The sequence below is a fragment of the Pongo abelii genome, chromosome 10, assembly GCF_028885655.2.
Source record: "Pongo abelii isolate AG06213 chromosome 10, NHGRI_mPonAbe1-v2.0_pri, whole genome shotgun sequence".
Classification (NCBI taxonomy): Eukaryota; Metazoa; Chordata; class Mammalia; order Primates; family Hominidae; genus Pongo; species Pongo abelii.
Genome location: NC_071995.2, coordinates 40,014,479 through 40,040,855, shown reverse-complemented (window position 1 = coordinate 40,040,855; position 26,377 = coordinate 40,014,479). Strand labels below are relative to the sequence as shown.

At 39.0% G+C, this 26,377-nt stretch overlaps 1 protein-coding gene and 1 pseudogene across 20 annotated transcripts in view; one reads left to right on the top strand and one right to left on the bottom strand.

Moving 5' to 3' along the window:
- Positions 1-1,167: 1,167 nt before the first annotated feature.
- PPHLN1 (periphilin 1) overlaps positions 1,168-26,377 on the bottom strand; it is a 216,789-nt gene continuing 191,579 nt past the window's right edge. For 12 of the 20 annotated variants that reach the window (XM_054527130.2, XM_054527133.2, XM_054527135.2 and 9 more), the window contains 4 exons: positions 8,406-8,520; positions 7,094-7,194; positions 3,484-3,783; positions 1,168-3,171 (listed from right to left, as the gene is read on the bottom strand). In XM_054527130.2, the coding sequence (XP_054383105.1) occupies positions 3,145-3,171; positions 3,484-3,783; positions 7,094-7,194; positions 8,406-8,520 (543 nt within the window). In that variant the 3' untranslated portion in view covers positions 1,168-3,144. Of the gene's footprint in view, positions 3,172-3,483; positions 3,784-7,093; positions 7,195-7,880; positions 8,521-26,377 lie in introns of those variants that run through there. The other 8 variants (XM_054527131.2, XM_054527134.2, XM_054527137.2 and 5 more) reach the window with 2 other exon arrangements.
- LOC103892014 (RNA-binding protein FXR1-like) lies at positions 16,637-18,689 on the top strand (annotated as a pseudogene).

The window sequence follows — 26,377 nt, the reverse complement described above, 5'->3', positions numbered from 1 at the left end:
CCTGATCCTACAATTCTTTGAAATTCAGACTCATAATTACACAACTATTGAGTACTACTGTATCAGGCGCCACCTTCCTTAACTACTTCTCAGAAGACTCCCTAAGTCCCCAGAGTGAATACAGTAGTGCCCCCTATGTGTGGAGGGTATGCTCGAAAGCCCCAGTGGATGCCTTAAACCATGGATAATACCAAACCCTATATATACCAGGTTTTTCCTATGCATGTACACTTATGGTAAAGGTTAATTTATAAATTAGGCACAGTAAGAGATTAACAACAATAAAAAAGAACAATTTTAACAATATACTGTAATCAACTCTTCCTCTGATGATGGGATGTGAGATGGTAAAATGCCTGCATGGTGAGATGAAGTGAGGTGGATGACGCAGGCATTGTGACACAGCATGAGGCTACTATTGACTTCCTTTTTTTAAGAAAGGGTCTGGCTCTGTCACCCAGGCTGGAGTGATCTTGGCTTACTGCAGCCTCACCCTCCCGGGTTGAAGCGATTCTCATGGCTCAGCCTCCTGAGTAGCTGGGATTACAGGCGCCCACCACCACGCCTGGCTAATTTGTATTTTTAGTAGAGACAGGGTTTTCGCTATGTTAGCCAAGCTGGTCTTAAACTCCTGACCTCAAGTGATTCACCCACCTTGGTCTCCCAAAGTGCTGGGATTACAGGCATGAGCACTACTATGATCTTCTGACGATACATCAGAAGGAGGATCATCTGCTTTGGGTGATCCTGCATCATGGAACCATGACATAGTCAATGGCTGGATGTCAGGAGTAAATGGTACAGATGACTAACAGGTGGGTAGTGTGTACAGTGTGGATACACTAGAGAAAGGTATGATTCATGTGGGACAAAGCATGGTGCTGCAAGATTTCATTCAGAACGGCACACAGTTGAAAACTTACGAGTTGTTCTGAAATTTTCCATCTAATATTTTTGGACAATGGTAGCCATGGTTTACTTATACATGGAAAGCAAAACCACAGATGAGGGGGCACTGCTGTAGTTTCTCAATTCTCACATTTCCTCTATCCTGCTGCTGAGTAGGTGAACTTAAGACTAAGAAGTAATCTTGCAGTAGAGAGTAATAAAGCCCACATTTTAGCAAAATGCGTTAAGCCTGTTAAAATAAAAGACAATCTACTTAAATGTGGTTGCTTTATTTTGCACTTTTAATTCACAAAAAGCTTTACAATATCTACATTCCACCTGTTGATAACCAAGGCTTTATGGTAAGACAATGAAAATTTTATCACATCAACTGGGCATATGCAAAAACAACGGATAATTTACAAACAAGTCTTTTTAATCAAGAACATTATGTAAAATACACACTCTGGTAAACATTTGAATTCATCCATCCTAAAATTAGACTTTAAGAGACCAAAAAAAAAAAAAAAAAAAAAATCAAACAGATTTTAACACTAACAAGCCTACCAGAATAATGATGGCAAGCCATAAACAGCTTTAAATGCTGACTGTAATTTGGGCAAGGGGAGAAAAAGAAATTATCTGTTGTACCTATATTTAAATACATCTGTTAGTGAGACTTCTCTAATTTAATGGATTTCAACAAAGTGAACAACTCCTGAGCCTTTGGTAGTTTCTCAAGTTTTGTTTTTAAACTTGTGACATCTTGACTAAAGGAACTGAACCCTGGGACCAGAATACTTATGGTAAGGAAAAACCCCAGGGAAGCGGGGAGAAGGAAAAACAAAACTAGAACTTTCTTAGTCTATCTAAGGTGGGTAACAAATAAAATCACTGCTCATATGAGGGAAGAATACCAGAGTTGTTATGTGGGATTTAGCTTCACTTATGTTTTATAAAAGCTAAATAAGTATAAACATCTAAATGGCAAAAATAAAAATCCATGGTGGTCTCATTTAGGAAATTAAAAAAAATAATTGTCCTCAATTTGCGGAATGGCACAATACATATTTTGAGGTACCCGTTATAGAATCTGTTAAAATTATGCATACTGCTACTTCCTCTTTTAATATAATTTTTATGTACTCTAGGGTAGGTATTATCAGTAGAGGCCACTAAAAATAATGCCAGAATTCAAGTGAGAGAGAATAGAAATGGAAAGAGGAAGGGAGGATAATGAAATTGGGTAGTAAGTAATAACAAACATGAGTTTTAAAGTTTCCTCACTAATAACACAGAATTGTATATTTTGGCTCAATGCCACTGGGCTGCTGAAGTGACCAGGAAGTGAGTGGAATTCATCTTAATTGCTCCAGTTAGATTCCTAACTAACCCGTGATTTGGATGAGGGGTTGTTTCCATAGACTGCTTGGTAAGGGGCAGCTGTGCTGTGCTAACTGCCTATTCGCTTTGTTTCTTTCAAGAACACTTTTGAAAGGACAAGAAAATGTAAAAGGCAGTAGAACAGAACAAAGAACTCATTAGACTACAGAGATTAACACAGCAATAATCTGCCAATAGTTTAATCATGGACATGTTACAATCATCTTGTTTCTTGAGATAGAGAGTATGGGCCTATAAAAAAATTAAAAAAATAAAATTCCACTATTCCTGGCATATTCCAAAATTTTCGTCTTTTGATCAGAATTTTTTTGGACAAGTCCCATGCCGAGTCTGTCCTGAAGACTCTGGCTGAGCGATGGATAAAAGGAGTATTCTGACACAGGTATTTTGCATGAGAACGGCTAGGGGAGTGCCAGCTTTAGCGCAGCCGAGAAGAGAGTGCAGTCCTGATAAGCTGGAGCCATTTGTATTTATTCAGCAGAGACAGAATACCAAAGGCCTGAAGCCAACACAATTTGTGAGTAATGAACACTGTCGCCCCCCTTTGCAGGGAGCAGTCTTGCACGGTTTCCGGAGGACATAAGTAAACAAACTTATCTAGATAAATTCCTTTACACTCCCTTGCTACCTACTGTTTGCCCTCAGCCTCAGGGTAAGAGAATTAGCTGCCTTCAGCTTTATTCTCTCCTGAAGCTTTGGAAAACCTCCCGACCTTCCAATTGCGTCTTTCCTTATAGCTTCTCCTACCAACCTGACCGATCTCCTACATCACCCCTTTTCTGTTTTTTGCATCAGGTTTTGTTGACTGACGAGTAGAGATGTGTGCAGCAACAGTTTTGTCAGGCGTAGCAGTCACTGCTTGTTTTCCGGCTTTACATCCTAGAATTAGTAAACAACAAGAGAAACATGAGTATAATTAGTAATATTCTTTTCTAACTAAGAAGTGACCCCAAGGAGTGGGGGTCTATCTAGGAGAGATGTTTTTGCATATCCTTCCATATGGCTGCTACTCAGGAACCCCACTGGGGGTATGTTAGTCCCTCCTAGCTAAAAAGTCACACTGCTAGAAGCTGGGAAGGGGGTGTCTGCCTAAGTAATAGGGCTGAAAAAAGGCAGATTTAGAAAATGGGTTTAATAGGGTATAGCAGGTACGCGTAACAGGCAAAGTGAGAGAATAAAAAAGACCCATACCTTGCGTGAGTTGCAATGTACAACAGAGAGCATAGCAAGGAACAAATTTTCTGGAGTGAATGGTGTCTGTGTTCGGAGCAGGATTCGCTCAGCCTCCTGAGTTGTCTTCTTCAGCATCCCCCAGGTAATGTCTGGGGCTCCTGTCGTCCGACGAAGCTGTGTCGTCCGACGAACCCGTTTCTTCCGGGGCTGCGGGGGCTGCAGGGCCTGCAGGGTCGTTTCCTTCATTTCTGGTACCGGGTTGGGTCCTAGCCCCACTATGGTATGGTTTGATGCGTCGTGCTGGAATCCAAAGAGGGCCTGAGGGGATGTGAACATAAGCATATCCTCTTCCCCATGTTAGCAAAACATTTGGACCATGCCATATATTACTATTTACATCTTTCCATAAAACTGCGGTTTTATGCCTGCAGAGGTTTTAGCAAAGTGCTTTTCTATAGCTGACTCAAATTTATCATCTAAATTTCAGAAATTAAGGGTAAATAAGGCTTGTGCTAGTAGTGTTGCAGGGTCTTTACTCATATTCTCTGTTTTTTGTTTTCTGAGCATATTTTTAAGGGTGAAGTGGGCACGTTCTACTACAGCCTGTCCTTGGGGGTTGTACGGGATGCCTGTGGAATGTTGGACGCTCCAAGTGTGACAAAATTGTTGAGTGAGCTGACATAAGTCAGACCATTATTAGTTTTAATTTTTGTGGGCCACCCCATAAACATAAAAGTTAAAAGAAGATGTTTAATGACAGATCGGGTGGACTTTCCAGGAAGAGCATGTGCGCTAATTAGGTGAGAATAAGTGTCAACGGATACATGTACATATCTTAGTTTTCCAAATTCAGGGACGTGTGTAACATCTGTTTGCCATAACTGATTAGGTTCTAGTCCTCTAGGTTAACACCTGTTGAAGGAGGGGACGTGCCTGTGAGCTGGCAATCTGGGCATTGCAGGATAATTTGTTTAGCTAGTCTCTGGGTAAGTTGACATTGTTTAGTTAAGTTTCTCTAATTTTGGTGGAAAATTTGATGTGATTGGGTGGCTTGGTTAAGCAGTGACATCATAACCTGCAGGTCTGCTTGATCATTGCCATAAGCCAGTGGGTCAGGCAGTGAGCTGTGGGCTCAAATATGTGTGATAAAAATAGAATGTGTACATTGATCTAGTAATTACTGAAGTCAAAGAAAAAAGGCACACAGGGCGGGCTCGAGAGTAGACTTAATGAGGGCTGTTTCAAGGTTCTGCAATAAATAAACAGAGTAAGCAGAGTCACTAACAATATTGATGGGCTGAACGGAAAAAGTTTCTAGGGCCAATATTAGGGCTCCAACCTCAGCTCTCTGAGTACTAGTAAATCTAGATGGAGTGAGGGAGTTATGTGGTTTCCACCAGATAGCCGCTTTTCCATTTTTACGAGAGCCATCAGTAAAAAGCATTACAGCGTTAAGTATGGGGGAGGGAACTACCTTTGTAGGAATAACTACAGGAGTACTAGATAAGAACTGAAGTAGTTTGTCAGCAGGAAGGGCATGTTTTATATGGCCTGCATGATCAGAAAGTGCTATCTGAAGGTCTAGAGATAGGGGCAAGACTGCTTTGAATTGTTTTTTACTCAAGGAAATTCTTATGACATCAGGGTCATAACCTAGCAACTGATGGCATCATCTGCTGCCTGTATAGATGACTTTACTAACTAGCTGGATATAGGGAGATAGTGTTTTAGTCCCGGTATGTGAGCAAAAAACCTATTCTAGGAAGTGCAGCCCTGGGGCCATCTGTCCTATTAATCCTGTAGGGGAAATGTTTAATAGGAAGAACAAACAATTGGACTGAGTATTGTGGGTCTATGAGATCTAGTTGCCTCTGAGAAATAGCTTGATTTCCTCAATTTCTCTTTTTGCTGTGGGCATTAAATACCTAGGAGAGTCTAGGGCTATACTGCCTTTTAGGATAGAAAACAGGTTCTGTAATTTATCAGTAGTTATGCCCAAGGCAGGGCAAAGACAGTTAATATCACCTAGCAATTTTTGATAATTATTTAAGGTATGTTAGTTGCTAGTATTTAATTTAACCTTTTGAGGTCTTATTGACCAGGAAGTTAGTATGTATCCAAAATATTTCTAAGGTGAGGACATCTGTACTTTTTCAGGTGCTATGATTAAACCTCTTAACTGTGTATTCCTTATGACAGAGGCATATAAACCCAAAAGTACTGGCTCCATTGGGGCTGCTAGTAAAATATCATCCATAAAATGAATAATCTTGCAACTAGGATATTCTTTTCTACTGGGGAGCAAAGCCTGATTTACATAATACTGACACATGGTAGGACTGTTCAGCATTCCTTGAGAAAGTACTTTCTAATAAAATAGGTAAGCTGGCCTTTCATTATTGATAGCTGGTATTGTAAATGCAAATTTTTCTCTGTCATGTTCTGCAAGGGGAATAGTATAAAAGCAGTCTTTTAAGTCAGTAACAACTATAGGCCAATCTTGAGAAACTGCTGCAGGGGAAGGGAGCCTGTTGAAGGGGCCCCATAGATTGCAAATTAGCATTGATAGCTTGTAAGTCATGCAAAAGTCTCCATTTGCCAGACCTTTTGGGAATGACGAAAATGGGCAAATTCCAAGGGCTGTTTGATGGTTCTATATGGCCAGCTTTTAATTGCTTCTCAACTAATTAATTCATTGGCTCCGTTGTAATTTCTCTCCCTTTAAAGGCCACTGTTCTACCCAAATAGGATTTTAAGAGAGCAACGTCAGGGATAGAGGAGGAATTGTAACAGTGGCTATTACTAGAAAGAGGTTTGCTGTTTACATAATTCATCAAATTCTGTCCTCCAGGGGAGGTACTGACTGGCCTCTAAAATTGTTTTAGCTAGCACTGATCAGTCCTATAGGGTTATACGGAAGTTGTCTGCTATGGCCTTAATTAATCCTTTCGTAAATGGGCTACTGGCAGCTCCATTTTCTCTAATGATTTTTCTTATCTCTTTATAAGCATAAAAAGTAATGGGTTCATATACTTGATTGCCTTGTTAATTTTGTATCACTGGGCAGGCCAAGAGGTCCCCTTCCTTCTAATGCCGCTTGCCTAAGACAGCGTCCCATAGCTGTAGTGTATCCCTTGTCTTTTTTCCAATTTATTGGGGGAGGGGGCTCAGGGAAAACCTCCGTTTCCTCTTTGGTATCTTTATCTGGTAACGGCGGGACTGAGGGAGGAAGAGGAGGCGGTAAGGTGATGGTTCCTCCTCCTTTCCCTTCTTAGGCTCTTCTGTGTAGAGCAAGGCCAAAGTAGCCTTAACTAAGGCCCATAATGTTAAAGATGTTACTGGGACCCATTGCCCTTGTGCATGATATTGTTTAAGATTTCTCCCCACTTTTTCCCAAAGCTCTAGGTCCAGCGTGCCTTCTTCTGGGAACCATGGGTTATGGGAAACAACAGTTTGCATTGGGTCCCTTAATTGAGCCTGCGAAACCGAGGCTCCGCTAGCTTTAAGCAGTTGTTTCAATACTTTTATATACTGTTTCTGTTGTGTGGATAGCTGTTGTCCCATGATGAAACCCTAGCTTGAGAATTCCCCTGAACTTGGAAATCCCGAGCGGGCACCAATGACTTACTGACTGCGCAGTCTCTTCGCCTTCGTTTTCGGGGGTTCCGTCGTGATCCATTTCAGCGTTCCTCACAGGGGGCACCTGCTGCCAAGTCTGTCCTGCAGACTCTGGCCGAGCGACCGGATGAAAGGAGTATTCAGACGCAGGTATTTTGCGTGAGAATGGCTAGGGGACTGCCGGCTTTAGCGCAGCCGAAAAGAGAGTGCAGTCCTGATAAGCTGGAGCCGCTTGTATTTATTCGGTACAGATAGAATGCCAAAGGCCTGAAGCCAACACAATTTGTGAGTAATGAACATTGTCGCCCCCCTTTGCAGGGAGCAGTCTTGCACTCGATGATCAAGGGTTGGTTTCCGGAGGACACATGTAAACAAACTTATCTAGATATATTTCTTTACACTACCTTGTTACCTACTCTTTGCCCTCAGCCTCGGGGTAAGAGAATTAGCTGCCTTCAGCTTTATTCTCTGAAGCTTTGCAAAACCTCCCAGCCTTCCAAGAAGGTTTGCGTCTTTCCTTATAGCTTCTCCTACCACCCTGACTGATCTCCTACAGTCCCAAACTTCAAATATCCCTCATCTTCCACCTCAAACTGCCTCTTCTATTTATTAGTCTTGTATATGATATTGTTTAAGACTCATACATCAGTGAAAGAGTCAGGAGTTTCAGGATTATTGTAATAGAAGACACTGAGTTCATTACTTGGAAAAATGGATTTTTTTCTGAGGTATCTCTCAGAGATTTAAGTGCTCTATTTTATCATTGAATGAGAATTATTCTCAAAGCAAATATTCTCTAAGATACCAAAGTATTCAGTTTATTAGGATAGTACACTTTAACATATTACAAGTTACAAAGCCTAAGAAAAAGCAAGCAACAAGTCAATAAAATCACAACTCAGAATTCTAACATTTTCAGATGGTATCATGTGTTGGGCAGGGAGCGGTGGCTCACGCCTGTAATCTCAACACTTTGAGAGGCTGAGGCAGGCAGATCACTTGAGGCCAGGAGTTAGAGACTAGCCTGGCCAACATGGTGAACCCCATCTCTACAAAAAATACAAAAATTTGAATCAAACATTTTAAACAGACTATTTTAGATGTTTATTTAATATTGAAATGTTGTCAACTATCATAAAGTATTTCTCTGCATCACAAAAATTCCATATATTAAGGATTTACACAATCCAGGAAAAAAAGTTTTTAGAAATTGTTTTTTTTTTTTGGCCTGAGCAAAAAAATCTAAAAAGGCTCTCCAAAATCTTGAGTGGAAGTATCATACTCTGCAATGAAATGCTTGAGTTCTTCAACACACCGCTCACCTATTTCATGTAAATTCTGCCTCAATGCAAACTGTATAGACTTTTCTAATGAAGGATCTTTTTCAATCAGCATTTTCACCACCATCCCGAAAGTTTCACAGTCTTGTCGGTAAACCTAAAAGGTAAAACAAATTCTGGTTAGCTGAGAATGAAAATAACTAGCCAAATACTTAGCTAACTGAGTTGGCAGAACTATGATGCTGACATCTAGAAGAGAGACACAATAAAGCAGAACCTTTCTCGCCCTTGCACTGTCACTATTACCAGAGGCCATTTAAACCTCTATCCTTGAGATCTGCTGACAATACCTGAATGAGAAGGAAAACATTAACATACCACATTACTGAATGTAGAAGTTTGGCATGGCATTTGTCAGTGTAAGGCAGTCTACTCAAAGGACATCAGACTAGAGATGAGAATAAGAACAAAGGCTAGGGAAGACATATCAATGACTTTGTTCATTTATTTGTTTGGAAGAAAAAAGTTTCTGAGCCCCTAACTTTAGATTCTTTGTTTGAATCATGATCAGATAACAAATTCTGTTTAGTGGCCAGGTGCGGTGTCTCACACCTGTTATCTTAGCAATTTGGGAGGTGGAAGCGGGTGGATCACCTGAGGTCAGGAGTTCCAGATTAGCCTGGCCAACATGGCGAAACCCCATCTCTACTAAAAATACAAAAAATTGGCTGGGCGCGGTGGCGTGTGTCTGTAACCCCAGCTACTCGGGAAGGTGGCAGCCTCTAGAAACTGGGAAACGCAAGGGAATATATTCTCCCTAGAGCCTCCAAAGGAAACGCAGCCCTCCAGACATTCTGATTTGGGTCCAGTGAAACCTGTTTTGAACTTTATATATTATTCTCAGGTTCTCATGGACTATTAACCAAGTTAGACAACATTCTGGGCCATAAAACAAACCTTAAATTTGAAATAATAGGTATCATATAAAGTATGCTTTCAGATCACAATGGAATTAGAACTTAACAACAGAAAGCTAGCTGAAAAATCTCAGAGTACGTGAAGATTAAACAACACACGTCTAAATAACACACAAAATCCACTGGAACTAATATGTGATTATAGCATGGTTGCAGGATACAGGATTTCTTAATATACAAAAGTCAATTAATTGCTTTCCTATATACCAGTAATGAGCAAATGGAATTTGAAATTAAAACACAACACCATTTATATATTAGCACTGGAAAAAACCCCTTAAGTATAAGTCTAACAAAATATATACAAGATTTATATGAGGAAAACTATAAAATACTGATGAAAGAAGATATAAATAAATAGAATATAAATAAAATATAAACTATATAAATATGTATTAATATAAATAAATATAAGTAACATATAAATAAGATATAGAGAGATAGTCCAAGAATTGACAGGAAGAGTCAATACTGTTAAAATACAAGTGCTTCCCAACTTGACCTACATAAATTTCAACAGTCTCAATGAAAATCCCAGTAATTAATTTTGTGAATATTGACAAACTGATTTTAAAGTTCATACAGAAAGGCAGGAAACCCATAATACTGAATAGAATATTGAAGAAAAAAAGGAAAAAAGTCAAAAGACTGACACTATCCAATTTCAAAACTTACTGTAAAGGTGGCTCACGCCTGTAATCCCAGCACTTTGGGAGGCTGAGGCGGGCAGATCACCTGAGGTCAGGAGTTTGAGACCAGCCTGGCCAACACAGTGAAATGCTGTCTCCACTAAAAATACAAAAATTAGCTGGGCATGGTGGCGGTGTCTGTAGTCCCAGCTACTCAGGAGGCGGAGGCAGGAGAATAGCTGAACCTGGGAGGCAGACGTCGCAGTGAGCCGAGATCGTGCCACTGCACTCCAGTCTGGGTGACAGAGCGAGACCTTGTCTCAAAACAAACAAACAAGAAAACAAAAAACAAAACACCTTACTGTAAAGCTACAGTAATCAAGTATGCCATTGGCAGAAGAACAGACAGAAAGATCAAGGACAGGACAGTCCAGATACAGACCCATACAAATACAGTGAACTGATCTTTTAAAACAGAGCACTACTCAATGGAGAAAAGATAGTCTTCAACTTGACAGTTACGTTCAAGACTTCGTTGAACTTCAACAAGTTGAGCGGTGCTTGAACAACTGGTTATCTATCTACATGCAAAATAAATAATCTAGACACAGATCTTATACCTTTCAAAAATATGTTAACTCAAAATGGGTCACAGACCTAAATATAAATGCAAAACTATAATATTTACAGAAGATAACAGAGGAAAAAATCTAGGTGATCTTGAGTTTGGTGATGACTTTTAAATATAACATCAAAGACAATCCAAGAAAAATCCCAATAAATTGGATTTCATTAAAATTTAAAAATCTGTGCTTTGTGAAAGACACTGTTAAAGGCATGAACAAACAAGCTACAGACTGGGAGAAAATCTTTGCAAAACACGTATGTGATAAACTAGTATCTAAAATATACAAAGAACTTATAACTCAACAATAAGAGGGCCGGGCGTAGTGGTTCACACCTGTAATCCCAGCACTTTGGGAGGCTGAGGCAGGCGGATCACGAGGTCAGGAGTTCAAGACCAGCCTGACCAATATGGTGAAACCCCCATCTCTACTAAAAATACGAAAAATTAGCCAGGCGTGGTGACGCATGCCTGTAATCCCAGCTGCTCGGGAGACTGAGGCAGGAGAATCACTTGAACCTGGGAGGCAGGGGTTGCGGTGAGCTGAGATTGTGCCACTGCACTCCAGCCTGGGCTACAGAGTGAGAGTCTGTCTCAAAAAGCAAAACAAAAACAAAAAACAAAAAAACAGTAAGAAACAACCCAATTATAAAACGGGCAAAAAACTGAATGACACCTCACCAAAGCAGACATTCAGATGGCAAATGAACATATGAAAAATTGTTCAACATCATTTGTTATTAGGAAACTGAAAATTAAAACGATGATGAGTAGTAAGATACCACTACACATCTATTAGAATGCTTAAAATCCACAACTTAAATTTAAATTTGATTTAAATATAAATCCACAGCTTAAAATCCACAAAAAAATTCGACATCACCAATTTCTGTCAAAAATGTAGAGCCACAGAACTCTCCTTCGTTGTTGGTGGGAATGCAAAATGGTACAACCACTTTGGTAGACAGTCCAGCAGTTTCTTACAAAGCAAAATATAGTCTTACCATACAATCCAGCAATCCCACTGCTAAGTATTTATCCAAATAAGTTGAAAACTTATGTCCACACAAAAACCTGCATACACATCTTTATATCAACATTATTCGTAACTGCCAAAAATTGGAAGCATCCAAGATGTTCTTTAATGGATAAATGGGCAAACTGCAGTATATTCATACAATGGAATATTTTTCATCAAAAGAAATGAGCTATCAAGCCACAAAATGACACCAAAGAATCTTAAGTGAAAAAAGCCAGTCTGAAAAGGTTATACACTATGACACCAACTATATGACATTCTGGTTATTAAAAAAACAAAAACAAAAACCCATAGACACTAAAGAGATCATAAGTTGCCAGGGGGAAGTGGAAGGGACAAACAGGTGGAACATAGGACATTTCTTAGGGAGATGAAATTATGCTGTATGGGACTGTATGGTAGGATATTGAATGATATATTATGCATTTGTCAAAATTCACAGAACTGTAGGAGACAAAGAGTGAATCCTAATGTAAACTATGGACTTTAGTTAATATTAATATATCAATATTGGTTCATCAATCATAACAAGTGTATTACAGTAATGCAAAATGTTAATAATAGGGGAAACTGTGTAGGCAGAACGGGCATATAAGAACTCTCTATGCTCTTGCAGGTTTTCTATAAATCTAAAACAGCTCCAAAAAATAAAATTAAATATTTTTTCCCAAAAATAATCATACAAAAGCGAAAAAAGAAAAAAAGGTTTCTTAACTTTTGTGCCTGAGTTTCAGTACCTAAACCTGTCTGTGCTGTTTAAGAATTAAATAAGATAATACAGAACACTCAGAATAGTGCCCGCCACATAGGAAGCATTTAATCTAAGGCAGCTATAGTGATGATGATGGAAAGAGGAGAAACAACTGTTCTGACTTTGTCTATAGAAGTGAGTAGTAGAAAATGGTGTTAGAGCTGATAAGTTCTCTCTAGGAAAACAAAGAAAAGGAAAAGGAAATGGTGTTTGGGGGAAATACTATTGGCTTAACACAGCTAGAGCGTAGGATATTCACCCTGAAAGGAGATTATGAAGAGCTCCTTCGAGGAGCTTAGACATCAGGCCGATAAATTAACAAAGACGGAAAGAGCTACAAGTAGAAATTGGAACCTTTGGATGTATCAGGAAAAGAAAAATGAGCAAGAATCTATGCTTTGGATTCCTGCTCCTGAGAGCCAGGACAATAAATATGACAAGATGTGTGAAAGAAAGATGAGATTAGAGGCTTTACAAGTACAGTAGTCCCCACTTCTGAGATTTCAGTTACCTGCTGTAAACTGCAGTCCAAAAATATTAAATGGAAAACTCCAGAAACAATTCTTAAGTTTTAAACTGCATGCTGTTCTGAGTAGTGTGATGAGATCTTGTGCCATCCTGCTTCATCCTGCCCAAGACATAAATCCTCCCTTTGTCCCATATTCAATCTTTATATACTACCCACCTGTTAGTCACTTAGTAGCCCTCTTAGTTGTCGGACTGGTAAAACATAGTATATACAGGGTTCAGTACTATCTGAGTTTCAGGTATCCACTGAGGATGTTGGAACATATCCCCTAAGGATAAGGGGGGGATATTATAATTAAGGAGCAGTAGATATACGATAATGTGAAGAGTGATATGTGGAAGGTTTTTTGCTTTTATATAGGAGTAGAGATAAGTTCAGTACTAAGTAGTCACTTGAGGCACTCATGAGACAACCAGAACCAACTATCAATAGGAAGTTAAGTACATGAGTCTGGACTTCTGAAGAAATAAACGCAAGTGAGGAAGAGATTGATTTTATAATCTTTAGCAGTAATGCCAGCTGAGGCCGGGGGAATTTCTTGAAGGAGGGAGTAAGTTCTTCCTAGCACCACAAAACTGATACTCAGTAAATGTTGAATGAATAGCTAAAGTGTGCTTTAAGAGAATGTAAGAGCCAAGTGCAGACATCTAAAACCATCGATATCATCCGCAGAAAAGACCACAGAAAAATTAAGAATCAAGGGACAGTGAAGGCACAGATGCCAAAGAAAGAGTTTATAAAATAAGGACACAGTCAATCAAATGCCAGAGAAAGATCAAAGAAACATATTGACTGGATTTGGCAATTAGGAGGTAAACCACAAGAGCAGTTTGTTGGGATGGTGGAGACTGGGGAGCTGTGCTGTCCAATACAGTAGCCACTAGCCATATGTGACTATATTTTATTTTTAATTAGTGAAATAGAATTAATTCTGTTTCTCAGTCACACTAGCTCTATTTCAAATGCTAGTGGCTGCCATACTGGACATGAGGATATAAAACATTTTCATCACTGCAGACAATTCTGTTTAGCAGAGTTGTCATGGAGGACTGAGGAGTAAAAAGAAGGGAAAGTTGTCATGGTTAAGTGGTGATCTAGTAAATTAAATACATATTTGCAACTATTTTCCCATTAAAGTGGAAAATAAAAGCTTACAACTTTTAAAGGAGCATTGTGAAATATAATTAGCATCTGTAAAATGTTCTACAACCTTTTAATGAAAGGTATATAAATATAAGTTAAAAAAAGAAACTCCAATTGGGGCGTAATATACAATGTTTTATGTTTAATGAAAGGTATATAAAAATAAGTTAAAAAAAGAAACTCCAATTGGGGCGTAATATACAATGTTTTATGTTTAATGTTTAAACCTTAATGTTTAAACCTTAATGTAATATAATGTTTAATGTGTTGATGAGGTCAAGAAAAAAGTGATAGCACATTGATATTAAATACTGGAGATAAATTTAAACCCTTTAATTTTGGTCTACAGTAATGCAGAAGGTGTCGAAACTATTGTAATCTATGTCGCTGCTTGTGCTGTATTAATAGAAAAAGATATCTTTTGAGTCCTCCTCAAAGCTGCAGCCCCAATGCCTCTTAAAAACACAGCTCCTAAAAAGAACACTGGTGGTTGCTAAGAAATGCATTATGAACACATGGATCAGAGCTATAGTGCCTACATTCAATATGTGAGTGAAATTATTACAACCACAAAAGGAAGCAACTGCAAAACCAATTATAAATTAAGGACATGCTAAAAAGCCTCAGCAATCAATGTTTATAGAATTCTCATACACAAATACAGACCAATTTATAAATGTATAGAATTCAACCAAAGATTAATCCTTAGTTATGACTTTTTTATCCCTTTCAGCTTATTAGTTTTTTAATCATAATATACTAGACAAAAAGAAATAATTCCACATATAAAAAAGAAATAATTCCAAATAATGTAATCATTGCAGAATAGTTAATGCCAAAACCAGATTCCACAAAATTTAAATATAAGACCTAAACAGGGCTAGGCACAGTGGCTCACACCTGTAATCCCAGCACTTTGGGAGGCCAGGGTTCGAGACCAGCCTGGCCAACATGGTGAAAGCCTGTCTCTACTAAAAATACAAAAATTAGCCAGCCATGGTGGCATGCACCTGTAGTCCCAGCTACTGGGGAGGGTGAGGCAGGAGAATTGCTTCAACCCGGGAGACCAAGGTTGCAGCGAGCTGAGATCACGCCATTGCACTCCAGCCCAGGAGACAGAGCAAGGCTCTGTCTCAAAAAACAAAACAAAAACAAAAACATAAAAAAACAGTAATTTATTTCCTCTCCTACTGTACCCTCACTCATAATACTCAACACTTCACTTCTAGCATGCCCACACATCAATTCCCCAGCAGACACCAACTGGGTTAAGATCCCACAGGCTAAGGACTCAGTCCCACAAGATTAACCCCCAATACAGAAACCAATTCACAGGTCCCAGGCCTCCAAAACTTCTGACCAGGCAACTATAAATTGAGGGTTCTTACAAGCCCCTCCTTGGGTTCAATCATTTGCTAGAGCAGCTCACAGAAAGCGCTTTACTTACAAATATCGTTTATTTATTTTTATTTCGAACTTTTATGATCATCCCATCACCTAGGTATTAAGCCCAGCATCCATTAACTATTCTTTCCGATACTCTCCCTCTCTCATTCCCCAGCCTCCAACAGGCCCCAGTGTGTGTTGTTCCCCCGCTTATGTCCATGTATTCTCATCATTCTGATCCCACTTACAGATGAGAACATGTGGTATTTGGTTTTCTGTTCCTATGTTAGTTTGCTAAGGAAAATGGTCTCCAGCTCCACAAATACTGTTTATTATAAAAGGATACAACTCAGGAACAGCCAGATAGAAGAGATATGTAGGGCAAGGTATGGGGAAACAAGTATGGAGCTGTTGTGCCCACTCTGGGTATGCCACCTTTGTAGCAGCTCTACCTGTTCAGCAACCCAGAAGCTCTCCAAACCCTGAACTTTTGGTGGTGTTATGTTTTTTTAAAATAAATTTTATTGTGTATATTTAAGGTTTACAACATGTTATGGGATACACATAGATAGTAATATCTATCATCTCACACAGTTTGGTCCTTGAACAATACAGGTTTGGATTGAGTGGGTGCACTTATATGCAGATTTTCTTCTACCTCTGCCACCCCTAAGATGGCAAGACCAACTTATCTTTCCTCAGCTTATTCAATGTGAAGACAGAGGATGAAGATCTCTATGATAATCCACTTCCACTTAATGAATAGTAAATACATGTTGTCTTCTTTATTATTTTCTTAATAACATTTTATTTCCTCTAGCTTACTTTAAGAATACAGTGTGGGCCGGGTACGGTGGCTCATGCCTGTAATCCCAGCAATTGGGAGGCTGAGGCGGGCGGATCACGAGGTCACGAGGTCAGGAGCTCGAGACCATCCTGGCTAACACGGTGAAACCCCGTCTCTACTAAAAAAATAGAAAAAATTAGCCAGGCATGGTGGTGGGTGCCTGTAGTCCCAGCTACCCAGGAGGCTGAAGCAGGAGAATGGCATGAACCCGGGAGACGGAACTTGCAGTGAGCTGAGAACGCACCACTGCACTCTAGCCTGGGCAACAGAGAGAGACTCTGTCTCAAACAACAACAACAACAAAAAAAAAACGGTGTATACTTTTTTTGTGTGTGTGTGGTTCCAACATGCCGGAGCTGACAGTGGAGGTTCGCAGCTCCAACGGGGCTTTCTACAAAGGATTTATCAACGATGTTCATGAAGACTCCCTTACAGCTGCTTTTGAAAATAATTGGCAACCAGAATGCCAGGTTCCATTTAATGAGGTTAGATTACCTCCACCACCTGATATAAAAAAGTAAATTAGTGAAGGAAATGAAGTAGAGGTATATTCAAGAGCAAATGACCAAGAGCCATGTGGATGGTGGGTGGCTAAAGTTTGGATGATGAAAGGAGAATTTTATGTCATTGAATATACTGCTTGTGATGCTACTTACAATGAAATAGTCACATTTGAACAACTTTGGCCTGTCAATAAAAATAAAACTGTCAGAAAAAAAAAATACCTTCTTTAAATGCACAGTGGATTTTCCTGAGGATCTGAGAGAGGCGTGTGCTAATGAAAATGCACATAAAGATTTTAAGAAAGCAGTAGGAGCATGCAGAATTTTTTACCACCCAGAAACACCACAGCTAATGATACTGTCTGCCAGTGAAGCAACTGTGAAGAAAGTAAATATCTTGAGTGACATGTGTTTGTGAAGTATTTGTATGAAGTTGATGCTTATGACCAGAAATGAAGAGATCACTAAGCATTCAGAATGCACAAAACAACTTGCAGCAGCTTTTCATGAGGAATTTGTTGTGAGAGAAAATTTAACGGGTGTGGCAATAGGAACACATGGTAGTAACATTCAGCAAGCTGGGAAGGTTCCTGGAGTTACCGCATTGAGCTAGATGAAGACACTGGAACATTTAGAATCTACAGAGAGAGTGCTGATGCTGTAAAAAAAGGCTAGAGGTTTCTTGGAATTTGTGGAGGATTTTATTCAGGTTTCTAAGAATCTCACTGGAAAAGTAATTGGAAAAAATCGCAAAGTTATTCAAGAAATAGTGGACAAATCTGATATGGTTCGGGTGAGAATTGAAGGGGACAGTGAAAATAAACTACCCAGAGAAGATGGTATGATTCCATTTGTATTTGTTGGCACTAAAGAAACCATTGGAAATGTGCAAGTTCTTTTAGAGTACCATGTTGCTTATCTAAAGGAAGTAGACAGCTAAGAATGGAATGCCTACAGATTGATGAGCAGCCAGAACAGATTGGTTCTAGGTCTCATAGTGGAAGAGGCAGAGGTTGTCAGGGCCCTAATTACACCTCTGGTTATGGTACAAATTCTGAGCTGTCTAACCCCTCTGAAATAGAATCTGAGGGTAAAGACAAGCTGAGTGATTGGTCATTGAAGAAGATGATCGAGACAGCCGACATCAGCATGACAGCAGGAGATGCCAAGGAGGAAGATGCAGAAGTGTTTCAGGGGGTCGAGGTCGTGGTGGACCACGTGGTGGCAAATCCTTCATCAGTTCTGTGCCCAAAGATCCAGACAGCAATCCATACAGCTTACTTGATAATCAGAATCAGATCAGACTGCAGACACTGATGCCAGCAAATCTCTCATCACAGTACTAATCGTCATACGAGGTCTCGTAGACGAAGGACTGATGAAGATGCTGTTCTGATGGATGGAATGACTGAATCTGATACAGCTTCAGTTACTGAAAATGGGCTAGGAAATATATGTGATTGAAGAGCACGGTCCTTCAGAAAAGGTAATAAATAGCCCGACTAGTGCTTCTGGCAATGACATTTCTAAGCTACAGCATACTCCAGGAGAAGAAAAGATTAATACCTTAAAAGAAGAAAACAGTCAAGAAGCAGCAGTCCTGAATGGTGTTTCATAAACTGAAGAAGTTCCTAGTTTACAGTTCTTTTACATTACATTTACAACAGTGCTTGTACAAGCTTGCCAAAGATAGAATATGGATCGCCAGTCTTTACATCGCACTTTCAGTTCTACCATTTGGAATTCAAAAAGGGGAGGGATCCTAAATAAATCATATGTTAAACATACTTTGACACCTACTGGGTTATAAATCATCAGATGTTCCTTGAGAATAGTATATGTAACATTAAAAAAAAAGTTGCTGGCTATAAGAAATGTTATTTTCTTTTCAAAATATGGCAGATGGGGGGTGGTGGGTGAGGTGGGATCCCTAACATAATATTCTTTATGAAAGCATTGGCTGCTTTTGTTACATTTTTAATATGCAACCACTTCTTCATCTGAAGAAAACTAGAATAAAATGCAGTCTAAAATATTTTGCACTGAACTGTAATTTCTCCATTAGTTTAGTTTTGAAACTAGTCTGTTTTAATGTGTTTTTTAAATGCTGTATATAGAGAAAAATCTGCAGGCCAATGGAATACATTTGTTAAACTCTCATCTGCAAGGACACTGGGTGATATTTGGCAGTGACTGTTCTACCTTGAGGCTTTGTTTGGTTTATTTATTAAAGTGTATAGTATTTAAAAATCAAACATAGCTTTAGTTAAAACACTAAGCTGAATTAGTCATGTCCATTCAGACATAACTGGAACTACTGAAAATATTAATTTCCAGAAGGTTTATTCTATATAAACTACATGTTAGTCTTCAGTAGAGTACCTTTTTTTTCTTTTTTTTTTTAATTTCGGTTGTTTGATGTGCAATATGTTTTTGTATGCAGATACTAAATAAACATTGATCTTCCAAAAAAAAGAGATAACACAGTATATTTGCCAGGCACAATGGCTCACGCTCATAATCCCAGCACTTTGGGAGGTCGAGGTGGGTAGATCATCTGAGGTCAGGAGTTTGAGACCAGACTGGCCAACATGGTGAAACCCCATCTCTACTAAAAATAGAAAATTTAGCTGGGCGTGGTGGTGGGCACCTGTAATCCCGGCTATTCGGGAGGCGGGGGCAGAATTGCTTGAACCGGGAAGGCAGAGGTTGTAGTGAGCCGAGATCACACCATAGCACTCTACACTCCAGCCTGGGTACTCTGTCTCGAAAAACAAAACAAAACAAAACAAAATGAATATAGTATATGTAATACGTATAGCATACAAAATATGTGTTAACTGACTATGTTATTGATAGGTCAACAGCAGACTATCTGTAGTCAAGTTTCGGGGCAGTCAAAAGTTACACTTGAATTTTCAAATGTTAAGGGTGGGGGGGACAGCATCACAAATCCTTCAGTTGTTCAAGTATCAACTGTAGTGGTGTGTGTGTGTGTGTGTGTGTGTGTGTGTGTGTATGAGACAAGGACAGAGAGAGAAGAGCAGCTAAAATCGAAGACCCGTGTGTGTGTGTGTGTGTGTGTGTGTGTGTGTGTGTGTGTGTGTGTGTGTGTGTGTGTGTGTGTGTGTGTGTGTGTATGAGACAAGGACAGAGAGAGAAGAGCAGCTAAAATCGAAGACCCATCACAAAAACACAATTGATTAGATCACTGGCCTTTGGTGAGCGGCTCAACCTTCAGTCCCTCTCCACCCCTTTAGAGGTCAAGGGGGAAGGCTGAAAGTTCCAACTCTCTAAACACATGGTTGGTTTCCCTAGGCAATCAGCCCCTAAACAGAGGCTATCCAGGAGCTCCCCCGGCCACTGGTTACCTCGTTCACATACAAAAAGACACATCACTTTAAGATTCCAAGCTGTGTGCCAAGAAATGGGGGCAGAGGCCAAATATATATTTTTTATTACATCCAGAAATGGAAAGATAAGTGACAAATAGAGCAAAAACTTAATTATAGAATCCAGGTGATGGGTATATGAAAATTTTCAAAATAAAATGAAGATGGATCTGTTCTGCTTTGACTCTGGAGGATGAGCTTTGCATCTTCTCGATATGGGTTAGATATTAATGAATCTGCAAATGCTGACATGAGTGTGAATGACAGATAAATGTGCCTGCCACACAACTAGAGCTCACCTTCTATGTTAAACCACTGGAATTGGTCAGAGTACAATATGCTCTGTTCAAGGACTTTACATCCTAGTAAAAAGACCAACACACTAAAAATAACCAAACAACAAGGCAGAATATGGTAAATGCCATAAGATAAATATAAAGTGTTGTAATTATTCCAAATAAAAGATCATGGGAGTTGCAGGGAGCACTAAGACAGCGTGAACTATTCTAAGCACCTTGGAAGCAAAAAAGCATAGAGTGTTTAAAGAGTAATGAATCTTGGAATATAGGGAAGTTTTGGGAAAGACAGTAGACTGCAATCAAAATGGAGCTAGACACAAGCAGGTAAGGCAAAGACCAAATTCTTAGACTTAAAATAACTTATGGTAAAAACACTGTAGACATTTTTTCTCTCATTCAAAAGGCAATAAACAAACAACTAAAGACTGTTGATTAGGAAAAAAACCAATGTATTCATTGCTCAATGAATTTTGAGAAAAGTAATTTTGTATTCAATGTCAATTACTGGCTTGGGAAAAGAATTTCTAAGATGCAAAACATATAAAAAGGCTAAATCTAAAGAAAAATATTCATAATGAACACAGGATGAAAGGCAATTAAATACATAATAAAATAGGCTTTAAAGTTCTAAATGCTGAGAAAATGGGTACAAATATTTTGCAATATGATAAAATTGCATTTGGCTTTTGATATTGTTGTGTCTGAGAATAATAAAAATTATTTAATAAAAGCAAGGAGGAGTAGGCTTAATTTGCACATTTCCCAAGTCATGTCCAAAACATCCATCATAATGAAACAGATCACACTTTAAGATAGCAATTCAGCTCCCTAAACGATATCTGTCACTTAGAAAGTCCCTTAAGTTTAAACAAAAAAAAGAAGAAGTTAAAAAGGCAAAACTTGTTTTTTTTAAATTAAATATTAAAAATTTCCATTGGTTATTGGGGAACAGGTGATGTTTGGTTACATGAGTAAGTTCTATGGTGTACTCATCACCTGAGCAGGCAGTATACACTGCACCCAATATGTAGTCTTTTTTATCCCTCACCCCCTTCCCACTCTTTTCCCGAGTCTCCAGAGTCCACTGTGTCTTTCCTATGCCTTTGCATCCCACATAGCTTAGCTCCCACATATGAGTGAGAACATACGATGTTTGGATTTCCATTCCTGAGTTAGTTACTTCACTTAGAATAATAGTCTCCAATCTCATCCCGATCATTGCAGATGCCACTAATTCGTTCCTTTTTATGGCTAAGTAGTAATCTATTGTGTGTGTATATATATATATATGTATATATATATACGTGTGTGTATATATATATATATACGTATATATACGTGTGTGTATATATATATATATATATATATACCGCAGTTTCTTTATCCACTCGTTGACTGATGGACATTTGGGTTGGTCCCATGATTTCGCAGTTGCAAGTTGTGCTGCTATAAACATATGTGTGCAAGTATCTTTTTCATATAATGACTTCTTTTCCTCTGGGTAGATACCCAGTAGTGGGATTGCTGGATCAAATGGTAGTTCTACTTTTAGTTCTTTAAGGAGTCTCCACACTGTTTTCTATAATGGCTGTACTAGTTTACATTCCCACCTGCAGTGTAGAAGTGTTCCCTCTTCACCACATCCATGCCAAACATCTACTGTTTTTTGATTTTTTTGATTATGGCCATTCTTGCAGGAGTAAGGTGGTACTGCATTGTGGTTTTGATTTGCATTTCTCTGATCATTAGTGATGTTGAGCATTCTTTCATATATTTTTTGGCCATCTGTATGTCTTCTTTTTAGAATTGTCTATTCATGTCCTTAGCCCACTTTTTGATGTGATTATTTTTTTTCTTGCTGATTTGATTGAGTTCGTTGTAGATTCTGGATATTAGTCCTTTGTCAGATGTATAGATTGTAAAGATTTTCTCCCACTCTGTGGGTTGTCTGTTCACTTTGCTGACTGTTCCTTTTGCTGTGTAAAAGCTCTTTAGTTTAATTAAGTCTCAGCTATTTATCTTTGTCTTTATTGCATTTGCTTTTGGGTTCTTGGTCATGAAATCCTTGCCTAAGCCAGTGTCTAGAAGGGTTTTTCCTAAGTTGTCTTCTACAATTTTTATAGTTTCAGGTCTTAGATGTAAGTCCTTAACCCATCTTGAGTTGATTTTTGTATAAGGTGGGAGATGAGGATCCAGTTTCATTCTCCTACATGTGGCAGCATCATTTGTTGAATACGGTGTCCTTTTCCCACTTTATGTTTTTGTTTGCTTTGTCGAAGATCAGTTGGCTGTAAGTATTTGGGTTAATTTCTGGGTTCTCTATTCTGTTCCATTGATCTATGTGCCTGTTTTTATGCCAGTACCATGATGTTTTTGGTGACTATGGCCTTACAGTATAGTTTGAAATCAGGTAATGTGATGCCTCCAGACTTTTCTTTTTGCTTAAAAAGGCAAAATTCTTATGTAAACACCGAATTGATTTTTATATACAGCTATTTCTTACAAAAGAAATATTTGAGAATTATCCAAAGAAAATTTATTTTAAACACAATAACTTCAAATAAATCTTTTTACAATTTCACAGATGAGGTAGTCCAGTCTTCATGAAATAATTTAATATTATCAGAAAAGTGCAATGTCCTGACTGTACAAAAGGTCACATTTTAGATCTGAATATGGCTAAAAGAAAGTAATTAACTGGCAACAGCCAGTTCTCGAAGTGAAAAAAAGTCTTACACTGGTTTGAGAAACCTGCACAGCGCGAGATCCACCCAGTTACTCTCCAACAGGAGAGAAATTTGTCAGCAGGAATGACTAAGCAGGAAGCAGCTTAGCTATTTCAAGACCCATCCCCTCCACTTCCTTCCTAGCTCATCTACCACCAAAGAGGTTGGAGACAATTCAATATATAGGTCGCCTTATCGTCTGAAGATACAGAAGTTATGTCTCAGAACCTAGAAGTTTTAACTGTTACTGGGTCCAATGAGTTGAGTTCTCAATTCAGGGAGTCCTCACCATCTAAGAACAATTTTTGGAGAATGGGGAGGAATCCTAGCAAAGGTCTCCATGTCTAAGGATGGCTGTGGGTTACAATTCTAAAGGTCTTTTTATTTGCTTATTCAAATAAAATGACATTTAAAAATTCGTAGCAAATTAGAAGTATCAAGTTACTAACTTAACATTTTCATATAGACCTTTGTATTATTTTATGTACCAGAATCCTCAAAAGCACTCTGGAGTTATTGGCCTTTTTTTAATAAAAATAGTGAAGCAGAGAGATTAAAGGAGTTAACTGTAAGAAATACAATAAATATTCACAGCCTAGATTTCAAATTCACTCCTTATCATACTGCTGCTACAACTCAAGATAATTATTAAAATCCAAAATAGAAATGAAGCCCTGACTGAACTAAATCCTTAGCAAAGATAAATGAACTTGCTTGGTTTTGAAGAGTGGTGTAAAGAAACCGGTTTGGAGGGGTCTGGAAGGCAGGTCATCTGATTATGATTCCTAACTGCCATGAGACAATACATGAAGGGTGTGTGTGTGTGTGCGTGTGTGTGTGTGTGTGTGTGTGTGTTTCATGTCTAATACTGTACTTTAAGTTATTCAAGTCATTCCTCTAGTGAAATTTGAAACGTGGGTTATTTTTCCATATAGCTTCAGGGATGCCACTAAGATAGATAGAAATAAATAGGTCAGATCAGCCATCTGCCCCATGCTGGGAAAAGCATTATTGTTCTGTAAGCTACTTATGCTGTGGTTGGTTAAAGAGCATTTTATGGTTGAAATGGGACATTTTCAAAGTATCCTGCAGAGGCGGCAAGTTCTCCTTTAGTTTCTTTTGACAGATGATCCAGTGGACCAGGCACATTCACTCTAACTATCCCACTTCTTTCATTATTAAAATCCTGTATCGTGTATACACACACAGGACCTAGAAGGACACATCAAACTGTAAACTGCTTGTAATTATGGATGACTTTGTTCCTTGCTTCCTGTGTTTTTTGTTACCTATGATGCACATATTAACTTTTTAAAAATAAAAGTCATTTTAAAAACCGGAGGAGGCTGGGCGCAGTGGCTCACGCCTGTAATCCCAACACTTTGGGAGGCTGAGGCAGGCGGCTCACAAGGTCAGGAGTTCGAGACCAGCTTGGCCAACATGGTGAAATCCCATCTCTACTAAAAAAACACAAAAATTACCTGAGCATGGTGGCATGTACCTGTAAATCCCAGCTACTCAGGAGGCTGAGGGAGGAGAACTGCTTGAACTCAGGAGGCAGAGGTTGCAGTGGGCTGAGATAGCACCACTGCACTCCAGCCTGGGTGACAGAGCAAGACTCCATCTCAATAAAATAAAATAGGCTGGGCACAGTGGCTCACGCCTGTAATCCCAGCACTCTGGGAGGCCGAGGCAGGCAGATCACCTCAGGTCAGGAGTTCAAGACCAGCCTGGCCATGGTGAAACCCCGTCTCTACTAAAAATACAAAAAAAAAAAAAAAAAAATTAGCCAGGCGTGTTGGTGCACACCTGTAATCCCAGCTACTTGGGAGGCTGAGGTGGGAGAATTGCTTGAACTGGGAGGGGGAGGTTGCAGTGAGCCGAGATTGCGCCACTACACTTCAGCCTGGGCAACAAGAGCGAAACTCTATCTCAAAAATAAACACATACATACATACATACATACATACATACATATATACATACATACATAAGATAAAAGAAATAAAAATAAAAACCTGAGGAAAAAATTCTGTATTGGAAAGCTGATTTTAGTAGAAGTTACTTTTGTTACTATAAAATTTCTCCATGTCTTACACTGTATTATGTTATTACACGTGTTATTATGCTTTTTTCTTTTTCTGTTTTCTGTGACATTGTAAACAGTTTAAATATTCTGTATGTTTAGAAAAACTTTCATTTTTTTATAGTATCAAGGTATCGTGACTTTTCAGCCCAAGAAAAATAAGTCTGCTCATGCGGTATTTCTGGGAGACTTTCAAAATGTACGCCATAATCTCTTTTTTTGTGGCTGAAGCGAGTGGGGGTAGCTAGGAGGTAACAGGACCAGCAAGTGCTAGTGCAGGGTGGTCAGGATTACCTACAGCTCCAGTAAATAGGCAGTTTCTGTTTAGCTGCTCCCTCCTCAACCTCCTGAGATAGGCCAGCCCCCGAAGCTGTATTTACATTATATGCCAACTGAAAAATATGCATTTGTAGAAGACAGGATTTAAGAGTTTTAGTAATAAAGATGAATCCTAGAGTTCACTAGCTTATAAAAAATTGGGCTTATGATGTTGACATTACCAAGGAACACCTAGGAAACAGGGATGGCAGGAAGGTGGGGGAAGGAAGCAAGGGAAGAAAGAGGGAAATTATGGAAGAAAATAAGTTGCCTCGTGGTCTTCCAGTTCCAGGTTCTAAACTTGGTTTCTGTCCTGTTACATGAGAAACCCTGCAAATTTTCAATACTTTGCCTTTACTTGCTGAAGGTAGTTTGAGTGGGTTTTATAATGTTTTAAACTTTCTCCAGATACCTACCATGATAGCCTGCTTCATGGAATAGATGTTACCTGGCCTTCTGGGAGCAGTGCAGGCTTGTGCAATTATACTTGCACTGCAGCCTATCTGCCTATCAGCAGTGCTTTAACATTGGCAGAAACACCATCATGATGTTATAAATCTGTTTTCTCATCAATGTAATTGCAAAATCCATCAAAGGTGCTTCACAAGCCTCTATTCAACATAGTTAAAGATAGGCTATAATTTTCCATGGTCGGCCAGGTGCGGTGGCTCACGTCTGTAATCCCAGCACTTTGGGACATCGAGGTGGGCAGATCACCTGAGGTCAGGAGTTCGAGACCAGCCTGGCCAACATGGTAAAACCCT